Source organism: Numenius arquata, chromosome 9 (assembly GCF_964106895.1).
Source record: "Numenius arquata chromosome 9, bNumArq3.hap1.1, whole genome shotgun sequence".
Taxonomy (NCBI): domain Eukaryota; kingdom Metazoa; phylum Chordata; class Aves; order Charadriiformes; family Scolopacidae; genus Numenius; species Numenius arquata.
In genome coordinates, this window is record NC_133584.1 from 28,132,067 (window position 1) to 28,152,441 (window position 20,375).

At 53.0% G+C, this 20,375-nt stretch overlaps 1 protein-coding gene across 1 annotated transcript; it reads right to left on the bottom strand.

Annotated features, from left to right (window-relative positions):
- Positions 1 to 6,297: 6,297 nt before the first annotated feature.
- Positions 6,298 to 7,020, bottom strand: SOX14 (SRY-box transcription factor 14). Its single transcript, XM_074153809.1, has one exon. The coding sequence runs from the start codon at positions 7,018 to 7,020 to the stop codon at positions 6,298 to 6,300; it is 723 nt and encodes a 240-aa protein (XP_074009910.1).
- Positions 7,021 to 20,375: the final 13,355 nt, after the last annotated feature.

Sequence of the window (20,375 nt, forward strand, 5' to 3'; positions counted from 1 at the left end):
AAGAAAAAAATAAAAAAAAAAATAAAAAAATAAAGTACCCCCCTAAAAAAGGAGGTGGGGGGGAGAGGAGAGAGGCGCAGATAAACCCAGGGCTCCCGCCGACATCACCTGCCGGCTGCAGAGCCCGGGCATCCCCGGCCGCGCTGCTCCGGACAGAGCCCCGGCTCCGCCGCAGCGCCCGCCCCGACGGCGCGGCCCCGGCCCGCTGTCCCGGCGGCGGGGACGGGGCTGCTCAGCCTCCCCCCGGCTCCCGGGTGTGGGTTTTTTTTGAGGGGGGGGATCGCTTCGGAAAGCACAGTTTTGAGGGGGAAGGGGAGAGCCTCCCGGTTCTCACCGGTTTGGGAGCGGGGGGACATCCCGGGAGGAGCGGGGACCGTCGCGGCGCGGCTCTCCCTCCCTCTCCGCGGGACCGGGATGGTGTCGGGGGGGTCCCATCCAGCCCCCTCCACCCCCACCCCGGCCCCGGGAAGGGAGGAGAGGGGAGGCTCGGGGCCCGCAAGGCGGCTTGTTTCATTTCAAAGTGGGACCGGGGCCGCTCTAGGACGCGCCGCTCGCAAATATAATCTTCATATTCAGTTCAATGGAGTCTCCTTATAATTTACAGCAGGGAGATAAGGCTGGAGGATGCAATGAAAAAAAAATCTGAAGCCATCCTCTCCTCCCCCTGTACTGCGCTGCACCTTGGGCAGCGGAGCAGAATCCAGAATCTCAACTTCTCCCGACATATGTTTCCAGCAGATAAGTAAACAATCTGGACGTGAAATGAAAATTTTAATTAATGCAGTAATGCTATTACACCTCAAGTGTGCAAATCCCATTGCCTTGCACTGTGACAATGGGTGGGGAGGAGGAAAGAAAGCAGACAGACAACAAACCACAAGCAAATTCTAATCTGGGTTTTGCTTTTCACCCGGCTCCAATTGTTTTCATAGTTTGTTTCCTTTGAATTAATCTCATCCTTATATTTCAATAATTACCAGCTACTCATCTCTTCCCCTCTTTCTCTCACACACTCAAAGAGCCGGCTCCCTCTCCCTCGCTCTCCTTTTTCAAATTGGGATCAACCTGTGCTTAATTTCTGGGCTTTTACGCGTACACAGGTTGGCTTGTTGCAGTGGGGACCTGCACAGACCCTGCACGTTATTTCTTGTTTAGCTTTCCCAACGCGGCGCGTTCAGTAATAATGAAGTATTTTGCCCTAATAAAAAGGGAAGGAAAAAAAAATGTATAATAATAATAATAATAACAATAAAGGCTGAGTTGTCCCTTTGATGTCGGTATAAAACACCCCAACTGGAACAGAGGCGTGTGAAGGGAAAAAGCGAGACGGGGGAAGCAAATTAAGGACTGAAGGGAAAAAAAAAAAAAAAAGATAAAATAAAATAAAATAAAAAAGGTAAATTACAGACACATCAAAAGCCCCGGCAGTGGCAGAGGCTGCCTGGCTCCGGAGTGAAGAGCAGCGCGGAAAATACAGCCCGCGTTCCCCCCGCGGTGCCGGGTCCCTCCTGCCCTCCCCGGCCCGCAGCCTCCGCGGGGCAGAGGGGAGAGGACGCAGCGGCGGCTTGGGCTGGATTTAGCTCAATAATTTAATTTTTAAGCATTTTTAATGGTCTTTTATATATATATATGTATATTTTTTAAGGGAGGCAGTGAGCACGCTGCGGCCGGGGGGACCCTCCTGCCCGCGGGACCTGTTCTCACCTGCCCGCCCCCAAGCCGGCCCGCGGAAGCCGAAGCAGCCGCGGAACGCGGAGCCGGCGCGGCCGGAGCGCCACGCGTGTCCCCCGTGGGTCCCCGGCCCGGTCCGGCCGGTCGGGGCTGCTGAGAGCGGAGAAGGAGGAGGAGGAGGAGGATGTGTTTCTGATCCCCGCTTACTTTAAACACTACAATCAAGGAATGTAGCCAGGAGGTCGGGCCTGGAATAAAACCGTAAAATCAGAATTGCAATCTTTTTGATGTTTCAAAGTCTCTTTGAATGCCTTTGATACACTCAATAGCAAATTTACTGGGCTATTATCACTAATAAGCAGAAATAAGTAATATCTCTCAGAGACTTCTATGGGCTTAATGTGTCCTTTAAAATAAAGTTTTTGAACATCACATAATTCCCCTTCTGTCTTTGTCTCTCCTGCAGCAGAGCTCCCTGGCGATCGTACGGCTACACCTGGGCGCCAGCGAGGGCTCTCCCAGTTCCTTCTGCCCCCCGACTTCTTTCCTCTTTTTCTCTTATTTGTGGTTTTGTTTAAAGGAAGGTCGGGCTGGATGCTTTAAAGTCTCTAGGTGGTCCTGCGGGCAGCACCGAGCCGAAACAGAGCCATTTCCCGAGCGAAGGTGGGGAGCGAGAGGAAGAGGAAGAGGAAGAGGAAGAGGAAGAGGAAGAGGAAGAGGAGAGGAGAGGAGAGGAGAGGAGAGGAGAGGAGAGGAGAGGAGAGGAGAGGAGAGAAGAGAAGAGAAGAGAAGAGAAGAGAAGAGAAGAGAAGAGAAGAGAAGAGAAGAGAAGAGAAGAGAAGAGAAGAGAAGAGAAGAGAAGAGAAGAGAAGAGAAGAGAAGAGAGAAAGAAAAGAAAAGAAAAGAAAAGAAAAGAAAAGAAAAGAAAAGAAAAGAAAAGAAAAGAAAAGAAAAGAAAAGAAAAGAAAAGAAAAGAAAAGAAAAGAAAAGAAAAGAAAAGAAAAGAAAAGAAAAGAAAAGAAAAGAAAAGAAAAGAAAAGAAAAGAAGAAAAGGAAAAGAGAAAAGGGAACGCGGAGCTGCGCGGGGGAGCAGGCCGGCGGCCATGAGCGGCTCCGACCCGGCTCCGCGCTGCGCCGGTCCCCGCTCAGCCCCCTTCGGCTCTGCGCTGCGCGGGGCTGCGCGGGCGCGGGCGAGGCTCCGCGGCGCAGCCCGGCCCGGGACAGCGCCCGGCCGCGCACCCAAGGCGTGGTGCGCATAACCCCGCGGCCTTTGTTTAATGATTTTATTGAAAGAAGGAGACAGTTGTGGGGAAACAGGTTTGACAAGGAGCTGCATTTCCCCCTCGAGGGAATAGCTTTTTCCCCCTCTCTCTCTCCCCCCCTTTCTTTCTGTTTTTGGTTTCCCTTTGACATCAAAGGCAGCAATCGGTTCATTGCAGTGTCAAGATCATTATTTAATTTATTTATCTCCACGAGTTAAATAGCTACACACCTGCAGACGGGCGAGAGAGTTGGAGGGATGATGCGGCGGGGGGAATGGAAAGGAAGGAGGCGGCGAGCGGAGGCTGTGGAGGGGAGGCTGGAGGGGCCAGCGGGCAGGAGAGGGACGGCGAGAGAGCGGGGAAAAGAGAAGGAGAAGCAGGAATAGAGAAGCGAGAAAAGAGAGGAAGAAAGAGAAAGAGAGAAGGGGAAAGAGAACAGGAACGGAAGGAGAGAAGGAAACAGAGAGGAGGGAGAAAATGATAGAGGGAGAGAGACGGAGAAAGGAAGAGAGAGAAAAAATAGACGAAGACAAGGAAGGAAGAAAGGAAGAAACAAGGAAAGAAAGAAGGAAGGAAAGAAAGAATGAAGGAGAGAAAGAAGGAGAGAAAGAAAGAAAAAGAGAGAAAGAGAGAAAGAAAGAGAGAAAGAAAGAAAGAGAGAAAGAAAGAAAGAAAGAAAGAAAGAAAGAGAGAAAGAAAGAGAGAAAGAAAGAAAGAACGAAAGAAAGAACGAAAGAAAGGGAAAGGAGGAAAGAAAAGAGGAAAGAAGGAAGAGGAAAGAAAAAGAAAAAAAAAAAAAAAGAAAAGGAGGAAAGTAGGAAGGAAAGAGCCTCGCTAAAGTTTCCAGCCCTGCCGCTTCGCCCACCTCACCTCGATTTTGCCCCGAGCACCCCGGCCCCCACCGAGCCCCTTACTCCCCGCAGCCGCCTGGGAGAAGAGCCCCGACGTGCGCCCCCCGGCCCGGCCCGGCTGGCTCGGGGGGTGCGGAGGGTCCCACCAAAGCTCGGCTGCGGTGGGGAGCAGGGGAGGGACGGGGGACAGGGACACCCTGCCCCCTTCTCCGGCGGGGCCCGGCGCTTCCCCCCCCCCCCCGCCGCCCCTTCCTTCGCTCTCCCTCCGACCGTTGTCAGACTAATCTGGGTGGATGTTCAGGGACACTGAGCTATCGGTGTTGTCACCCAGCCTGACAGCCACTGTCAGCTGGGGTTAAATCAGCGCTCGGCGCTCCCGGCGCCTCCCTGTCCCCACGCCGGCCGCATTCAGCCCCCGCGTGTCCCAGCGGATGGTCCCGCTGCTCCCAGGCCCTCCCGAAGCCAGCGCCTTTAATTGTCCTCATTTGTAAGAGCCGTTTTGTTTTGTCATGCTAAACAAGGCTGGAGCAGCCGTTCTAACCTCTCCTTTCAGCCCTTTTCTCCTCGCCCCTTTTGTTTACCTTCCCCTGATCTCTCATTTATTTATCTATCTATTCTTCCTCTGCTTTACCCTCCCATTCAAGCCCCATGTATGTTAATTGTGTTACGCCGTTTAATTTCTAACACCGGTCTCCAAAGAGCACTTAATGAGCAAAGCACATCCAAACACGCACCGCTCCGGCTATTCAGCTCCTCTGCGTCTCACCCCCCCCCCCCCCGGCCTCCGCAGCCAGACCCCCTCCCCGCACAAAGGGACCAAACACCCCTCCCTCCAAAACATCACTAATTGAGCCGGACGAGATGCTAATTCCAACCCACCCCCTGCCATCGCCACCAACACCCCCACCACCACCACCACCACCCCCCTCCAACACACACACCCCCGGCTCCAAAATCTCTCTCTTCGCAGCGGTAAAACTTCCAAGGCGGCGGAGGCAACCTGGGAAAGCCCCGAAGGGGTTGGGGGGGGAGGCGTGGGGGGGGTGGGAAGGCGGGGCGAAGGGCAGCAGCCCCCCCCCCGGGTTTGCCGCCTTTCCGTCCCCGCTTCTCGGAAGTTTTCTCACCCCTCAGACGCCTTTTCCCCGACGGGCTCCAAAGGGAGCCCGACCCAGCCCGGTGCGGCTCCAAACCCACCCCCACACGGCGAAATCGGCTACCGGGGGGGGGTGTGGGGGGGGGGTGGTCCGGGACGGGGGGGACCCGCGGCGAGCACCGGGGCTGCGGGCAGAGCCGGGCCCCGCCGCCGGGGGAGGAGGGGGGAAGCATTGCCCGCAGCCCCCCGCGGCCGCCGGTGCGGGACGCGGGGCTGAGGAGCCGGGGCACCGCATTTACACCACGCAGTTGCCTCGGTTGATGACAGATTGTCTTTATTCAAAACGTCTTTGTTCAACAAATGAAAAGGTTTAACGAGGTAAAATCCTGCCGGATACATATTTTTTTTTTTTTTCTTCTTTCTCTTCCCAAGACATCGTGAAAACATATTTAAATTACCGTCGGTTTTTATTCGGTTTTTCGTTATTAGTAGTAGTATTATTAATATTATTAATTTTTTTACAATTCTACTGCCTGACTTCATACCTGACGCTCTGTCTAAAGTAAACTTAGATCTAGTCTCACTGGATCACACAAATTTAAGGACTATCTGTTTTAAATTAAGCAAACACTATCATATGTTTTAAATATAAATGTTTCTCCCCCTCTTTTTTTTTTTTTTTTTTTTAAAACTTCGAAGAGCCTTTTTTCTGACATGAAAAGCAATTTTACCTAGTAGTGCGTGGTGGCAAAATATATATATATATTTATATATATAACACAGCCGATCTCATCTTTCAATGTGCAAAAGGAAAACAAAAATAATAATAATTAAAAAAAAAATCATAGTAAGACCGGGACTTCCCAAAGTCAAGTCCAAATGACATGAGACCCTGGAGAACTCATAGACGTTAAGAGAATAAATAAAAACCGAAACCGCCTCTCTCTCTCTCTTTTTTTTTTTTTTTTCCTCCTTTTTCTCCCCCCCGGCTTTGTCCCGAAAGGGCAGTTCAAGGTTCGCTTGGGGTTGTTGGTTTGTTTTTGTTTTGTTTTTGTTTTTTTTTTAAACACATTTACAACTCTTACAAGTGCCGAGTTCCTATCTGACCCCGCCATTGCAGATCTTCCCCCCCCCACCCCTTCCTCCTCCTCCTCCGAGCCTGGGGCCAGCTCTCGGGGCGAGCTTTTAGGCGAGAGCATCTCCGAGTCCCCGAGGCAGCGTCCGCGTCTGTCCCGGCCCGGTGGCCCGGTGGCCAGCAGCGTCCTGTTTCGGGTGGCCTTTTTTTGCTCCTGCAGGTTTTATGTACATGCACACGAAGGAATCCCAGTTCCGGCTGCCACCCGGGGACGGGGGACATAACACACGCGCACACACACACACACGCACAGGGACACAGGCCTGCGGGGGGTGTGGGTGGGTGTTACATGGCAGTCGCATGTGCTGAAGAATAGGGGTCTATCCCAGTCTTGGTCATGCCTGGGAATAATATGTAGGCAACGGGAGGTTGCAAACTGGAAGCCGACCAAGCGGTACAGTTACACGGCACGACATAGCCCGGGTTGGTTGGCGAGGGGTGAGTGTGGGTGTGTTGGCTGGGGCAGCTCAAGCTGCCGAACGCCCCGTTCTGGTATCCCAAGGTGGAGGCGTAGGGCAGGGTGCTGGTGGCTAAGGTGTGAGGAACCTCAGTCATCTTCTGAATGGCGCTGGAGCTGAACTGGCTGGGGTCAAGTAAGGAGTAAGGTGCTGAGGTGGGAGGCAGGAAAGCCCTGGCCTTCTCCGGGGAGCTCAGCAGAGAGTCAGTGGCCCCCACGGGAAGCCCGGCGGCCTTTAAGGGATCGGTTTCCCCGAGGTAAGGCAAAGGGAAGACATACCTGTCCTTCTTGAGCAGGTTCTTGGGCTTGCGCCGGGGTCTGTACTTGTAGTCGGGGTGCTCCTTCATGTGCTGCGCCCGCAGCCGCTTGGCCTCGTCGATGTAGGGCCGCTTCTCCGCCTCGGAGAGCAGCTTCCACTCCGCGCCCAGCCGCTTGCTAATCTCCGAGTTGTGCATTTTGGGGTTCTCCTGGGCCATCTTGCGCCGCTGGCCGCGGGACCACACCATGAAGGCGTTCATGGGGCGCTTGATGTGGTCGCTGGGCTTGGACATGCTTCGGCCGGGCGGGCGGGCGGCTCGGCGGGACGCTGCGGTGAGGGGCGCGCTGGACGGCGGCGGCGGGAGGAGGAGGAGGAGGATGAGGAGGATGAGGAAGAAGCCGAGGGAGCCGGAGAAGCGGGAGGAGCGGGGCTCAGCTGATCATCACAGGTCCTCCGCCAACGCCGTCCCCGGCGGGAGCCCTGCCGGGGCGGGGCGCGGAGAGGCGCGGAGGGGCGCGGAAGCGGCGGCCCGCGGAGGCCCCGGCGGGCGGCTAGGCGGGCGGCGAGCCGCCGGGCGGAGCGGCGGGCCGGCGGTGGGGCAGTTCAAAGGCGAGGGGCTGCGGCGGGCAGGCTGACATAGCGGCGGGGCGGGCGTTGGCAGCGCGGCCGGGCGCCCAATCAGCGCGGAGGGGGACCCGCTTAAAAAGAGAGGGAGAGAGGAAGGGCGAGAGGAAGAGGAGGGGAGGGGACAGGGGAGGGAGGAGGAGGAAGAAAGGAGGGGAAAGGAGGACACCATCCCCTTCAAAAGAAAGGCTTTTTTTTTCTTTTTTTTTTTCTTTTCTTTTCTTTTTTTTTTTTTTTTCTTGTGAGTTGCGGTGCTAATAGCAGCTGCGGGGGAGGTGAAAGAATCCTCCGACCCCCCCCTCCTACCCCGCCGGGGTGCGGAGCGGGGCCGGTCCCGCCGCTCTCCCGGCTCCCGCTGCCGTCGGGGCTGAGAGCGCTCGGCTCCGCCGTGCTCCGGGCCGCTCTACCGCTTACCATCCGCCCCCCCGCACCCCCGGTCCCGCTCCCCGCTTCCCCGCTCCGCAGCCCCGCTTAACCCCGGGAGCCGGCCCGCGTCCCGGCTTGCTTTGAATAATTGCCTGCCTCCCGCGAAACGCCCGTGGGGAAAATATTTATTAAATGGAAACAATTGTCCCGGCTCCCGGGGGGGCGGAGAGGGGGCACCGCGTTTGTTCCAGGCTTATTGGTTTTTAGCACCTGCTTTGGTTAACAAACCTGCTCGGAAAAGCCCCCGCGCCGGGCCGCCCCTAGCCCCGACCCCGCCTTTTTCCCAGAGCGACCGGGGAGAGAAACGAGAAGTGGGGCGGGCGGCGCGGCGGGGGGAGGCTTCCCGGGGGGGCGGCCTCCCTGGCCCCTCTGGGCTCCCCCTGGACCTCCCGCCGCTCCGCCGGTAACTTCGCCTCCCGCCCGGAGGGGAGCCGCCGCCGCCGTCCGCTCCGTGCCGGGGGGCCGCTATTGGTGGGTGCCTACCTAACCCCCCTCCTCCAAATAATAATAAGAATATAAATAATAATAGTATAAACCGCCCTCGACCTTATTTCCTGCTTTCTTCCTTTCCGCTTGCAATAAATGACTTTCATTTCCCGGCAGAGCCCTGTGCGTGCGGGGCCGGGGAGGAGGAGGAAGAGAAGGAGGAGGAAAAAGATGGGGGGGGCATAATTAAGAGTCCGCTCAACTGGAGGGGGCCGGCGGCGCCGGAGGTTTTGGCTCTGCTGCACCCCGCGCTGTCCCAGCGGCTTTTTTCGTTTGCGCCCCGAAACGCGCCGCGAATTTCTCAGCTCTCGCCGGGATACCCCGTGCCCAGAGCGGGACCCCCGGGCGGGACACCCCCCGACCCCCCTACTCCCCCCCGGGACGGCACCGAACATTCTCCGGGGGAAATTTCCCCCTTCCCAAGGTGGGGTCCCCCGAGCCTTCCCCGCCCCCCCGTCCCGTATCCCCTGCGTGCATATGGGACCGGCAAACAAAAAAAGGGGGTGCAGGTGGTTCCTTCTCCCCCTCCCCACGGGCGCCCGCTACGTTAACACCCCTCGGGGGGGCTCCGTGCCACGCGTGGTCCCGGTAGCCCCGTCGGGGCTGTCGCCGCGGGCCGTGGGCGAGGGTCCCCGGGCGCTGCCCTCCCCGGCGGGCACCTGCGGGCTTGGACGTGGCCGTGGCAGGGCGACACGCGTGGAAACTTGATTTTAGCCCCCTTGCCCCCGTTGAAAACAGCGGTAGCAGCGGCCCCAACTGCCGGCGCCCTGCCCCGCGGAGCGGCCGCGCTGAGCATCCGTGGTGAAACCCGCGCTGCCGCCTCGTCCCCCGACCCCCTCGCCCCCCCTACGTTGTGTTTTCCCCTCCGCCGTTTAAAATACAAAAAATCCCTTTGTTTTCATTGTTTATTCTCAGATTCTTAGTGGGGGGTGTGTGGGGGGGGAAATTATATCATTTCTCATCCCTCGGGAAGATTGAACGAGGGAAACCCGGCGTCGCTCTCAAAAATCCGGGTAGCAAGACAAATTGTTGGGAAGGGAGTGATGGCTCGCAGGCTTTGCCTGCTCCCGAAAAGTCTTCCCGATCGGTTAATATTCGCAATATTAATGATAAAAGAACGGGCAGCCCGGCTTTCATTGGCTGCTGCCTTTGCCTCCCCGCATCACGCACTCTCCCATCAGCTCGGGGCATTTCGGGCTGTATTTCGGTCATTTACATCTTATATATGCCCTCCTTGAGGGAAAAAGAAAAAAAAAAAAAAAAAAGGAAGGCAGAGAGGAAAAGAGAGATTTCCTTCGCGATGCCTTCATCCTTAAATACTTCCGTTTTTACCCCAAATCGTCTGTCCTGGCAGGGCACCTGTTGCAGTTGTATATTCCCCGAAGATGGGTTTTTATAAACTTCGTAGCCCCCCTTTTTTTTTTTATTTTTTAATTAAGACAGCAGCGATTTCCAGGGAGGTGACTGGAATCCATTTTTCCTCGCCAGCTTGTTTAGACACCAAAACTAATAGTGCGATTATTATTCCTGAATGATATCGTGGTAATGCAGGAAGATAAGAATGGCCTGATAGGGAAACATTAAAATTATATTCTTGGAGATAGTTCATTTGGAGTAACTTTAAATTAGATGAGATCATGTAGCCTGAGATCTAATATCAGCATAAATAGGGCTGCCTTTATCTTCCTCCTTCTCGCAGGAATCACGGTGGGGCTTGCAGTGCTGCAATTGCCAAAAGTGAGAGGCAAAGAGCACGGCACCTATAATCTGAAAGTACACCCTATCCAAACTTTTAGTTGCTGGGAAATAATGGATCTTTAAATAACTTTTTTTTTTTTTTTTTTTTTTTTTCCCTAAGCTTCAGGCGCTGGGAAAGGGAGGGGATTTTTAATTGATTTTTAATTGAAGGCAGCACGTTTAGGAAAGACGTTCAGGTCTCTGGTGCTTTTCACAGATGCTGGGGACACTGGTCCTCCCTGCTGCTCTGCGTGACGTGGCGAGATCCCGACCGACAGCAATGCTTTTTACAAATACATGGAATCAGCTGAGTGTACAGGCTGATTATTTTGATACTTTCCCTTCGCATTTGGTTATTTTACATGCAAGTGCATACTTATATTTCTTTATGCATGTGCCACATATGAAAAAAAAAGACACATTTAATCACCCGTCAAATAATATTTTCCAGTATATATATATATGTATGTATGTGCAAAATGTATGCACACACCAGCTCATCCAAGCATCCACAGATGCTGTGCAGACCAGACTGCACAGCATCTCTGTGACCATACTTTTGGGTACGTTTGCGGTATTTCTTGCTCAGTCCCCCGCCCCAGCCCTGAGAAAAGCAGCCGTGCAACCAGGGCTCCAAATAGCCTTCTGCACGCAGAGGTGGTGAGGGAGCAGGTCGCTCCCCCTGCACACCCATGACAGGAGAGGGTAGCAGTGGTGGACGTGGGAGCCCGGATCATCCCACCATCCGGTTTGCCCAGCGCCCGCTTTCTCACACTGGCCGACAAGAGAGGCTTCCTGGGAAAGCAACCAACGCTCCGTGGGAGAGAGTTGTAAAATAACTTGCTACAAAAATACAGATTCCTCTCAGCCCCCATTAATTACGTCCTGCTTTATGCCCCGAAGCTGAAGTTTATAGCCCTTTCAAAACTTAATTTTTGCTCTGCTCATTTTATCTGTCCGTGACGCCACACGATCTCCCATGAACGTCCTGTCCTTTAACCCAGCGCTGTACGCCTTTACAGAACTCATTTCTCACAGGTGATCTGTTCATTATTCTTTTCCAGCATTCATTTTTTTTTCTTTTGCAGCCAGCTGTTAATGAGGAAGGTGATGTATATTTTTGTGCTGGGGGATTTCCCTCCCAGCTCAGGCTCCCTGCAGGTGATAACCCTGCAGTAAGGCCAGTCACCCGGGGGAGCCACCGATGCTGGGAAACCTGTCCCCTGCCAACACCGTGGGCAGGTCCAGGGCATTTTACTGTTGCAGGGCTTCTCACAGCCCCTGGGGTGGAAACAGTTTGGGGTGAAGGTCCTGATTAGTGAGCCAACGGGACTGCCTCACAACATGATGTTGTGCCCTGAATTATAGCAGCCTTCCCAGGCGATAAAATTAAGCGCGGCTCTCTGTGCGTGTGTTCGTGTGGAAGTGCTGCATTGAGCCATACTGACTGCATCCAGGTCAGCAGCCACTTGGGTTGGCATCGCTGTCACTGTGAAGCGCATGAAGCTGGGGAAGAAACTGCCCACACAGGCTCAGACAGTAGCTTGGGCCCCATCAGGGTCTCTGGGTGCAGCGCCTGCAAAAGACTCCTGGGGCAGTGCCACCTCTGTGCCACCTCCTGGCCTTTCATTAGCAACACCAGCTGTTAAATAATAGCTAACAAGTGGCTACAGAGTGGCTCGCACTTTCCAGGGTGAGAAACGCCTAGGTGGAAACCCAACTGGATTCCTCTACCTTGGGTAGACCCACGCCGCAGAGCCCCATGAGGTCCCTGGGTGCATCAGCCCACGTCCCCAGGAAAGGGTCCATGGAGATCACCGTTTGCTCTCTCTGCAGCAAAAGCAGCAGGAGGGAGAGTTGATGAGCCGCGCCAGTAAATAAATATATTTGCTGTGGCCATGCATGTAAACCCAGGGGCTTGACACAGAATTGACTTCCCAGATATTGTATGGCCAGGGAGCCTCAGTCATTGTCAGCAGCAGGAAGAGAAGGATAAACGACCTAAGCTCAGAAGTGCAGAGCAGGCTTGTAAGGAAAGGTAGTATCTTTTATTAGACCAACTGATACAGCCAGAAAAAAAAAAAAAAAACCACCAGACAGGTTTTCAGGCACATGAGCTCTGAAATAGAAGCAACAACTTCCAAGAAAAGTGCCAAGGCTGAACTGTTTATCTCAGGTACTCACCCTCCTCCGTTTCTGGGGAGGCTGATGGCTTCATCGGCTGTAACACAGCCGTCCTCCCCACGTCAGGGTGAAGCACAGATGTGTGATTACTCCCAGCTATACATCAGGTGTGGAGGAACACAGAGGCTGGTCCAAGGCTGGGTGAGAATCTTGGGGTAGGGGAGGGAAGCGACGTCCAGGGTTTGGTATTCCAGGTGAGCTCTGGGGTGGCCTTTTTCTGGATCACTGATATTAGTTGAAAACTACAGGTGGAAAGCGCAGACAAACACGACTGACTGCTGTGCTCTGCAAACAGAGGATACACTTAAAACTATTATCTCCCTGTTCTTCTAGCGCAGTTAAATAACATGAAAAGTGGCAGTCTGGTCAAGATGCAAAGGTATGGAGGAAAATACTCCTTCTATTGACTTATGGAATCCCAACACCAGTTCGTAGGCTCAGGGTTCTTGCAAACCTCTGTCTTGTCCCCAAGTACCGTGGTTTGCATCTGGATATCTGAATGAGATGAATGGTGTTTGAAGGCAGCCGCCACAGACGTCCCTGCGGGCTGCGGTGCTCCAAGTTTCAGGAGTGTCTGTTATTTTAGTGAAGGATGCTTCAATTTGTATCCGCTCCATTTATTTAGGATCTGTCAGCGTCACACATACCGACAAGGTGGAGTTAGGTTTTTTTAATTTCTGTCCAAACTGCTCTCTTTGGTCAATGTGTCCACTCTTGTGAAAGTCTGCCCTCATAAACAGAGTCAGGCCCATAGTTAAGCTCACATTTTACTTTCCACTTTCCCAAGCCACACAAGAGCCATATAATTTCCTCCCTGTTCTTCTTACAGACACTGATACGGCACTGCAATTAAACATACTCACCAGAAATACAAAGCCTGCGAGAAGGTAACACTCGAGACCCAACAAGGATCCAATGAACAACCAATTTATCTTACTGGAAGCACTCCAGACCTCTTCTCCCCACTCAAACAACTGTTCTCGGTGTCTCAGGGTGACGCTACAGCGGTGGGGTGGGCCATTTCTTCCCCATGACATGTTCCGAGTATAAAGGTAGGACTCTGGGAGCACCAAGGAACAAGTCTGTCCATGACCCTGGAGAAGTTATCCGTCGTATGGTCCAAAATAACCTGGATGATCTCCAGAACACACAGGAAGGTTTTAAGCATGTTGCTTAGCTCCTGAATTGCTGGAGATGTCCACGGTTCCAAGAGATGCTCCATGGTAGTAAAAGTTGGCCAGATGCTCTTCTACCTCAAAGCCAAAACCCTCCGTGGACTTCACTCTGTGCAAAGCACATCAAATATAAAGCTGCAGGTCAGCAGCACCAAGCCTGTCTGGCAAACACAGCTTTGGACTGAACCAGTGAAACAAGGTCTAAACAGCCAGTCAGTTCTGTTGTTTATTGAAAATCCAACCCTGCCAGTGACCTCACCAAGTGAACCAGCTTCAGGAAAACCACAAAGCACGTACCCACCCATGCTGCTTGCAAATGCAATGGCTTCCATCCAAACACTGCTTTACAGGAGCCCGCATGCCTCTGAGATGCCTATTGTTGCTTGCTGGAGGTTCGTGGTGGTATCTTAGAGGGAAACCTCCTCACTGGCTTACCCCCAGCCTGGGAATGGTCCAGCAGAGCAGACCAACGTCACATGCCTTTGAGCAGGGAAGGTGCCCACACATTATATGTAGACCCTACGTGGACTGGTGGTTTGCTCTGGCGTGTTAGCTGTGAGTTAGATGCCATGTCAGATACCATGTTCTGATGGGGAGATGGTGATTGGTCCCCAGCAGTAGGGGAAAGACCCCCTCCAGCATCTTCTCCAGGACTGCAGAAGGCATTCCTCGAGAGGAAGCGGTAGGGCTGCAGTCTCCAGCCATGCAACGGTCTCCAGCACCCTCCTTGGGTGTCAAATTGACCTTCTGCCCAGCAAGGTTGTGAAACAAGTCTGCAGAGCCAGGAGAGAGGGAAACATCGCTGCTGGACTCCAAGAAATGAGTCATCCGGAGGGATGGAAGCGGCAAGTTGGTTTGGTTGAGTCACCATCCCTGGAGGTGTTTAATAGATGGGTTAGTGCTTAGCGATATGATTTAGTGATGTTTTTTGTCAGTGTTGGGTTGATGGTTGGACTCGATGATCTGAAAGGTCCCTTCCGATCTAGGAAATTCTATGATTCTATGATTCTAAGTCACTGGGATGGAGAAGACGCTAATCCCTTGAGCGATTTGGAGATCCACCCTGCCCAGGTGGGGGCTGCAGCCTTAGCCGGACACACCAACTCTGCTGCAGGACAGACAGGATGACTGGGAGCAGAGTTGCCCTGGCCTGGCGCTACTGGAAAGCATTCCTACTTTGTGCTGTACATGCCCTCTCCTGCCTTCCCCAGCCTGGTCCTGCTCGTTCGACCGCAGCATCCCTGACTCAGGGCCCTTCTTCACTGGAAGACAGATCCCTCTGCAGTAAACTTTGGGAGAAGTCTCAGGAACTAATTTTGGGGGATGGTACAGATTATATGATCATGGCTTGAGGAAATTATTATATTTTTAATTGAATTTTGTGTGCTGTGCACAGATACTACAGTAGTGGGCCCTTTATCAATTGTTAACACGAATACTAATGAATACTAATGCTAATCATTTGTTTCTGGAAACAAATACAAAGATATTTGATGGAAAAATCTCTCTGAATTTTAACACCAAAAATAATGAAATGCATCACAGTCCGGTGATGCCAGAAGACAAAACCCTACAGTTACAATATGGTGACACAAAACGTGAGATATGGAGGAGCCGCCGCTTGCATTAGCTATTCCGCCGCCTAACGCAGCCGGGCCGGGCTCCAGGAAATCACTCTCTTGCAACCCACATGGGAAAAAAACTCCAACAACCTTGACCCAAAACCGCAGCCAGCACTCTCCAGGGGCCATGTGAGGACAAACCCCCGGCTCTGGGGCAGAGCAAAGAAGAGAAGCCCAGTGATGGCTCCCCCAGAGTGGGTCCGGCGGGGCCAGGGACCGGCACCCAGCCCTTGCGCGGAGCCCTGCCTACGACGGAGCCGTGCGCCCGCTTCATTATTTATTTATTGCAATGATTTACAAGGCACCCATCTCTCCAGCAGCTGCTTGTTCTTTACGAGGTTTGGAGATGAAAGCCAACAATATTTCCACCTACCCAGCCCAAACGGGAAGGCACGCTCAGTAACCCTTTCCTAACCCTCGAGACAAGGATTCTGCGGGGAATAATTTAGCCGGCAGGAGATTCCAGAAACGGCAATTAATGAAAGGCTTGGATCAAGTATGTCTTCTATCTTGTTCCAAATACGGCCATAGAGGTTTATACTGGGGCGGGGGAGGCAAACGTTAAAGGGAGGGCCTGCTCTGGAGCACACCCAGTCTGCAGCACCTGCAAATTTCACCCCCAGGATAAATAACTAAGATATCTCCGTCGCTTGGGGCTGCTCAAATTATTCATAGCAAATAAATTACCAGGTGTATTTAGTCTGTTGTTGCCCCCCCCTTCCTTTTCCTACACGCTCATGAATCACCTGGAAATAGATTCTGATTTCTGCAAGTGTGTCTATTAGTCATAATAAAGAGCTGTGGCACGGCTCATGCGAAGACGTGTGGCCAATGGGCTGTCTGCAAATACTTGCTATTGGTCGGGTATCTACATCTGAATGGTGATTCAGGTTGTTTGCTGCTGCTTCTGAGCCCAGATTGGTGATGGGGCTTTTTTTCCCCCTTCTTTTTTAGCAAGCGATGGGAGCAAAGAGGGAGAATCACAGAGATGCTCAGCACAAACCTGCTCCACCAGGCAGGAATCCCCTTCTTCTCCTGCAAACAAAGACCGGTGCCCATGTGGAGATGGTGGTCCTCAGATCCACAGTCTGATCCAAGAGCATCCAAGAGTGTCCACCTATGCGTCCGACATCCGGGCTTTCTCAGAGGCCAGCCAGCGCTGCCCATACATCTCCAAGAGTCAACACACCAAGGCAATATGTTCTCCGCCTGCCAGCCAGAATGCACCTGGGAAGATATACGAACGGCATTTCGTTCTCTTCTGTCTGCCTCTCTGTCTGCCTCAAGCCCAGCCGCCCAGAAACCAAAGCAGCTCAGCGGATCAGCCCCGTCTCCTCCATTCGAGCCCTTTGCCTCTGTTGGCAATTACTGCCCCAACACATAAACAGCTTGAGGTTGCCCCAATGAACCTCCCTCCGCTGGCCATGGAGAGAGAGAGGGAACTTGTTATCACTGGAATACAATTTGCACACCCGACTTGGGCAGGGTGGAGAGGTGAGGGGACGCGGGTGGGAGAAGGAGAAGGAAAGAAGGAGGAGGAGGAGGAGGAGGAGCTGTGGTCAGCCTTCCTCCGTGGCACGCGGTGGTCAGGTTGTAGGGGATGGGAGACTTGTCTGATTACTGGCCAAACAATAATGAGCTGTGCTATTTAAACACATCCAATTACTGTTGTTATTCAGTGGGCAGAGGCTGATGCGAGAATGGAAACACAGAAGGAGCAGAGAGGTCTTTGCCTGGGAAAGCGTGTAGGAGCCTTGTAACGCTGCCCTCTGAAAAGGGATTTAATCAACAGCAACAAATTTGCAGGGCAAGGAGAAAGAATGAGTGCATTGTGCACAGCACTGACTTTTCACGCTCCTGCCGGCGTGGGGCAGGCAGATAACTCCCCTGATCACCACCCTCCCCGGGGAAGGACTACTTGTAGGCATGAGATCAGGCTACCCTATCCATCCAAACACAGTCCAGGGCATAAGCCTGACAGAAACATCTTCATTTCCCTCTGGTGCTCTGACTTGGTTGTGATCCGGTGGCTTGTGATGACCAAGTCATCTCTCAGACCCACCAGATGTGGTGGGTATGTAGGTATATAGGCCACTCCGCTGTCATACCCAGACTGTTGCATCCTCCTCCTTCCCAGCCCTGCTGAGTGCTGGTTTTCACTTGGGAGTCTGGTCTACGTAGACCTGCCCAGGAGGAGACATCAGGTTTTTAGAGCTATCACTGCACGGTTTTACCAAAATAAAGACAGCTTTGCATCAATTAGCTTAGTGCCTTCCTTTAGACAACAGTGACGCAAGCAACTATGTAATGAAACTCTCACGTCCTCAGCCAGGGGCTCATTCTGCTTCATCTCTGCTGGCATCCTTCATTTCTACAGCCACTGGAGTCCCTAAATCAGAGCTGAGCAGTTTCCAAAAGACGAGCTTTATCTCAGCCCAAAAGACCCCTTGGTATGGAGGAGGTTCACTTGCAGAGGAGTAAACTGGTCCCATGTGCTCCCCAAACTGACGAATCCCCCCATTTCATAGGATTATCACTCGCACCAGAATCATGGGTGATTATTGCTCCCTTCGGTGCTTTCACTTGGCTCCAGATAATGCTCCAGGGATCCATAACAATTAACTGACTCCAGCGTCTCAAGCTGTCCTTGGTCAGCAACGCAGGAGGAGATAGCCTCCAAACGGAATCAAAGCAGAGAAAATCAGTTGTTCAGCCCCTTTCTTTGCTGTTATTCCCATCTTAACACTGGAGTTGTCCCCTGTGGGATGTCAACACATTTCTACCTGAGCAGCTCCACTGATACAAAGCAAAGATAGGGCTGTTATTTCTGTCCATACGCTGCTCTTCAGTGTCACGGCCCCACAACTATCTCCAAATATGAAGAAGGGGAGAGGAACATTTTCCTTCATGTGTGGCTTCTTCCCGCCAGCTCCTGGCTTTGGTAGTGTTCCAGCATGCGGTTTCCCCCAAGGTTAAAGGTGTGCTTGAGTCCCGAGGGAAGGCAGTTTGGCCGTGCCAAGCCTTCTGCTGATCCCCATCGCTGCCCTAACACGTGCAGTGAGCGGGGTATTTTCTTCCGTTTACGGGTAGGGATTCTTTTCCAATTAATCAGTCCTGGTTGTGTATTTAATTGCAGCCCAAAGACTGACTCTCTCTGACTCATGCGATGTCTTTAATCATTATCTGTTAGGTATGCGGCTGGGTGCCTGTGTCAGAGGGCTTGGCTCCTCATCTTCAGCAGGATCTCAGGACCAAATGGCCTAAAAATAAAGTGGGATGGGAATATGGCATCCCAGCACATCCCAAGGCATGGACTGCTCCCTCCTGGCAGCTGCAGAGCCTGTTTGCCATGAAAGAACATCTGGGCAGGCTTCTCCTGCCAGGCCAACCTGGTGGCTCCTACCCAAAGGCTTATCATCTCCTTGGTCATAGTGGCAGAGTGTCCTTCAATACCTTTGTCCTTCCTCCAAAACCTGGGGTTTATTTTTTTAGGCCTGGACCGACACTAAAATTGCATCCTGGGTGTTTGTTTGGTTTTGTTGTTTAGTCGTGGAGTTTTTTCCTGAAAGCTTTGCCTGATTTCTAAGGCAAGGGTGCAAAAAGGTTTGCAAAAAAATGCTGCCCGTTTCCACTTTTTGGTTGCTGTTGCACAATATTTGTGCTTTGAGCCCTATTCCCTTGGAAGGGCTTTTTATTCTAACGCAGGAAATTTCAAGGATGCAAACGCATTCTCTGTTTCCCTTGCAAAACAGGAATGTTTCTCCTCTGGAAATTTTCCCTTTAAAAAAGTAGGTTTACCAATATTTCACATTTTGTAATCCACAGGAAATCACGCCTCAAGAAAAGGGGGAAAGGAAGACAGAATCGGAATGCTACAGACTCAGATTAGGATGAAGGGCAGGGGACATAGTGGGGATAGTGGCATTTTTCTACTTTAAGCTACTGTTCAGGAGAATAAATGCTCTGAAACACTCTAGTGCTGCTGTGCTGGCAATGTTTTAGCATCACAGCTAAAATAAAAAAAAAAAAAAAAAAAAAACAACTAAACAGGCAGGAGCTCTTTAAAGGGGAGTGTTAATGCCCTGCTCTACCCCTCTGGGAAGTGGTATAGGAGCAGAGTCAGGCAGCAGCAGGTATTTTAGCTGTGGGCTATGGGTGGGGAGGAGATGGGGGGCAGCTGCCGGAGCGGTGGAGGCAGTCGGGGGGGCAGCCTGGGGGTTTGGGGGGGGCTGTGGAAGGGATGAGGGTCTGCAGAAGGAGGTCTCCAATTTCTTGGTCCGGCAACACAGCAATTTCTCCGTCAAGGAGTGGGGCTGGCAGCACAGGCCACCTTTGTGAAGCGCTCCCACCGCCACCGGTGTCTGTGAAATGGGGCTCGCAGCTCAGGCAGGTCCCGGCTGCTCCGAAATAGCTCGGTGCCACTGAAGTGAAAGGACCATCCTGCAGCTGACATCAGCCAAGGCTGTAGCTGCCAATCCAGATTGCCTGGGACAGGGAAACAGCAAAGAAACTCCAGACCCTAGAGGGGAGCATCCACGTGTCAAGCTACAGGGAAATGCCAGAAACATTTTGGGATGTACTGATGGATGACCAGAACTTAAAAGTCTGCAAAAATAGAAGAGGAGAGGAGAGGAGAGGAGAGGAGAGGAGAGGAGAGGAGAGGAGAGGAGAGGAGAGGAGAGGAGAGGAGAGGAGAGGAGAGGAGAGGAGAGGAGAGGAGAGGAGAGGAGAGGAGAGGAGAGGAGAGGAGAGGAGAGGAGAGGAGAGGAGAGGAGAGGAGAGGAGAGGAGAGGAGAGGAGAGGAGAGGAGAGGAGAGGGGAGGGGAGGGGAGGGGAGGGGAGGGGAGGGGAGGGGAGGGGAGGGGAGGGGAGGGGAGGGGAGGGGAGGGGAGGGGAGGGGAGGGGAGGGGAGGGGAGGGGAGGGGAGGGGAGGGGAGGGGAGGGAAGGGAAGGGAAGGGAAGGGAAGGGAAGGGAAGGGAAGGGAAGGGAAGGGAAGGGAAGGGAAGGGAAGGGAAGGGAAGGGAAGGGAAGGGAAGGGAAGGGAAGGGAAGGGAAGGGAAGGGAAGGGAAGGGAAGGGAAGGGAAGGGAAGGGAAGGGAAGGGAAGGGAAGGGAAGGGAAGGGAAGGGAAGGGAAGGGAAGGGAAGGGAAGGGAAGGGAAGGGAAGGGAAGGGAAGGGAAGGGAAGGGAAGGGAAGGGAGGGGAAGGGAAGGGAGGGAAGGGAGGGGAAGGGAAGGGAAGGGAAGGGAAGGGAAGGGAAGGGAAGGGAAGGGAAGGGAAGGGAAGGGAAGGGAAGGGAAGGGAAGGGAAGGGAAGGGAAGGGAAGGGAAGAGAAGGAAGGGAAGAGAAGGAAGAGAAGAGAAGAGAAGAGAAGAGAAGAGAAGAGAAGAGAA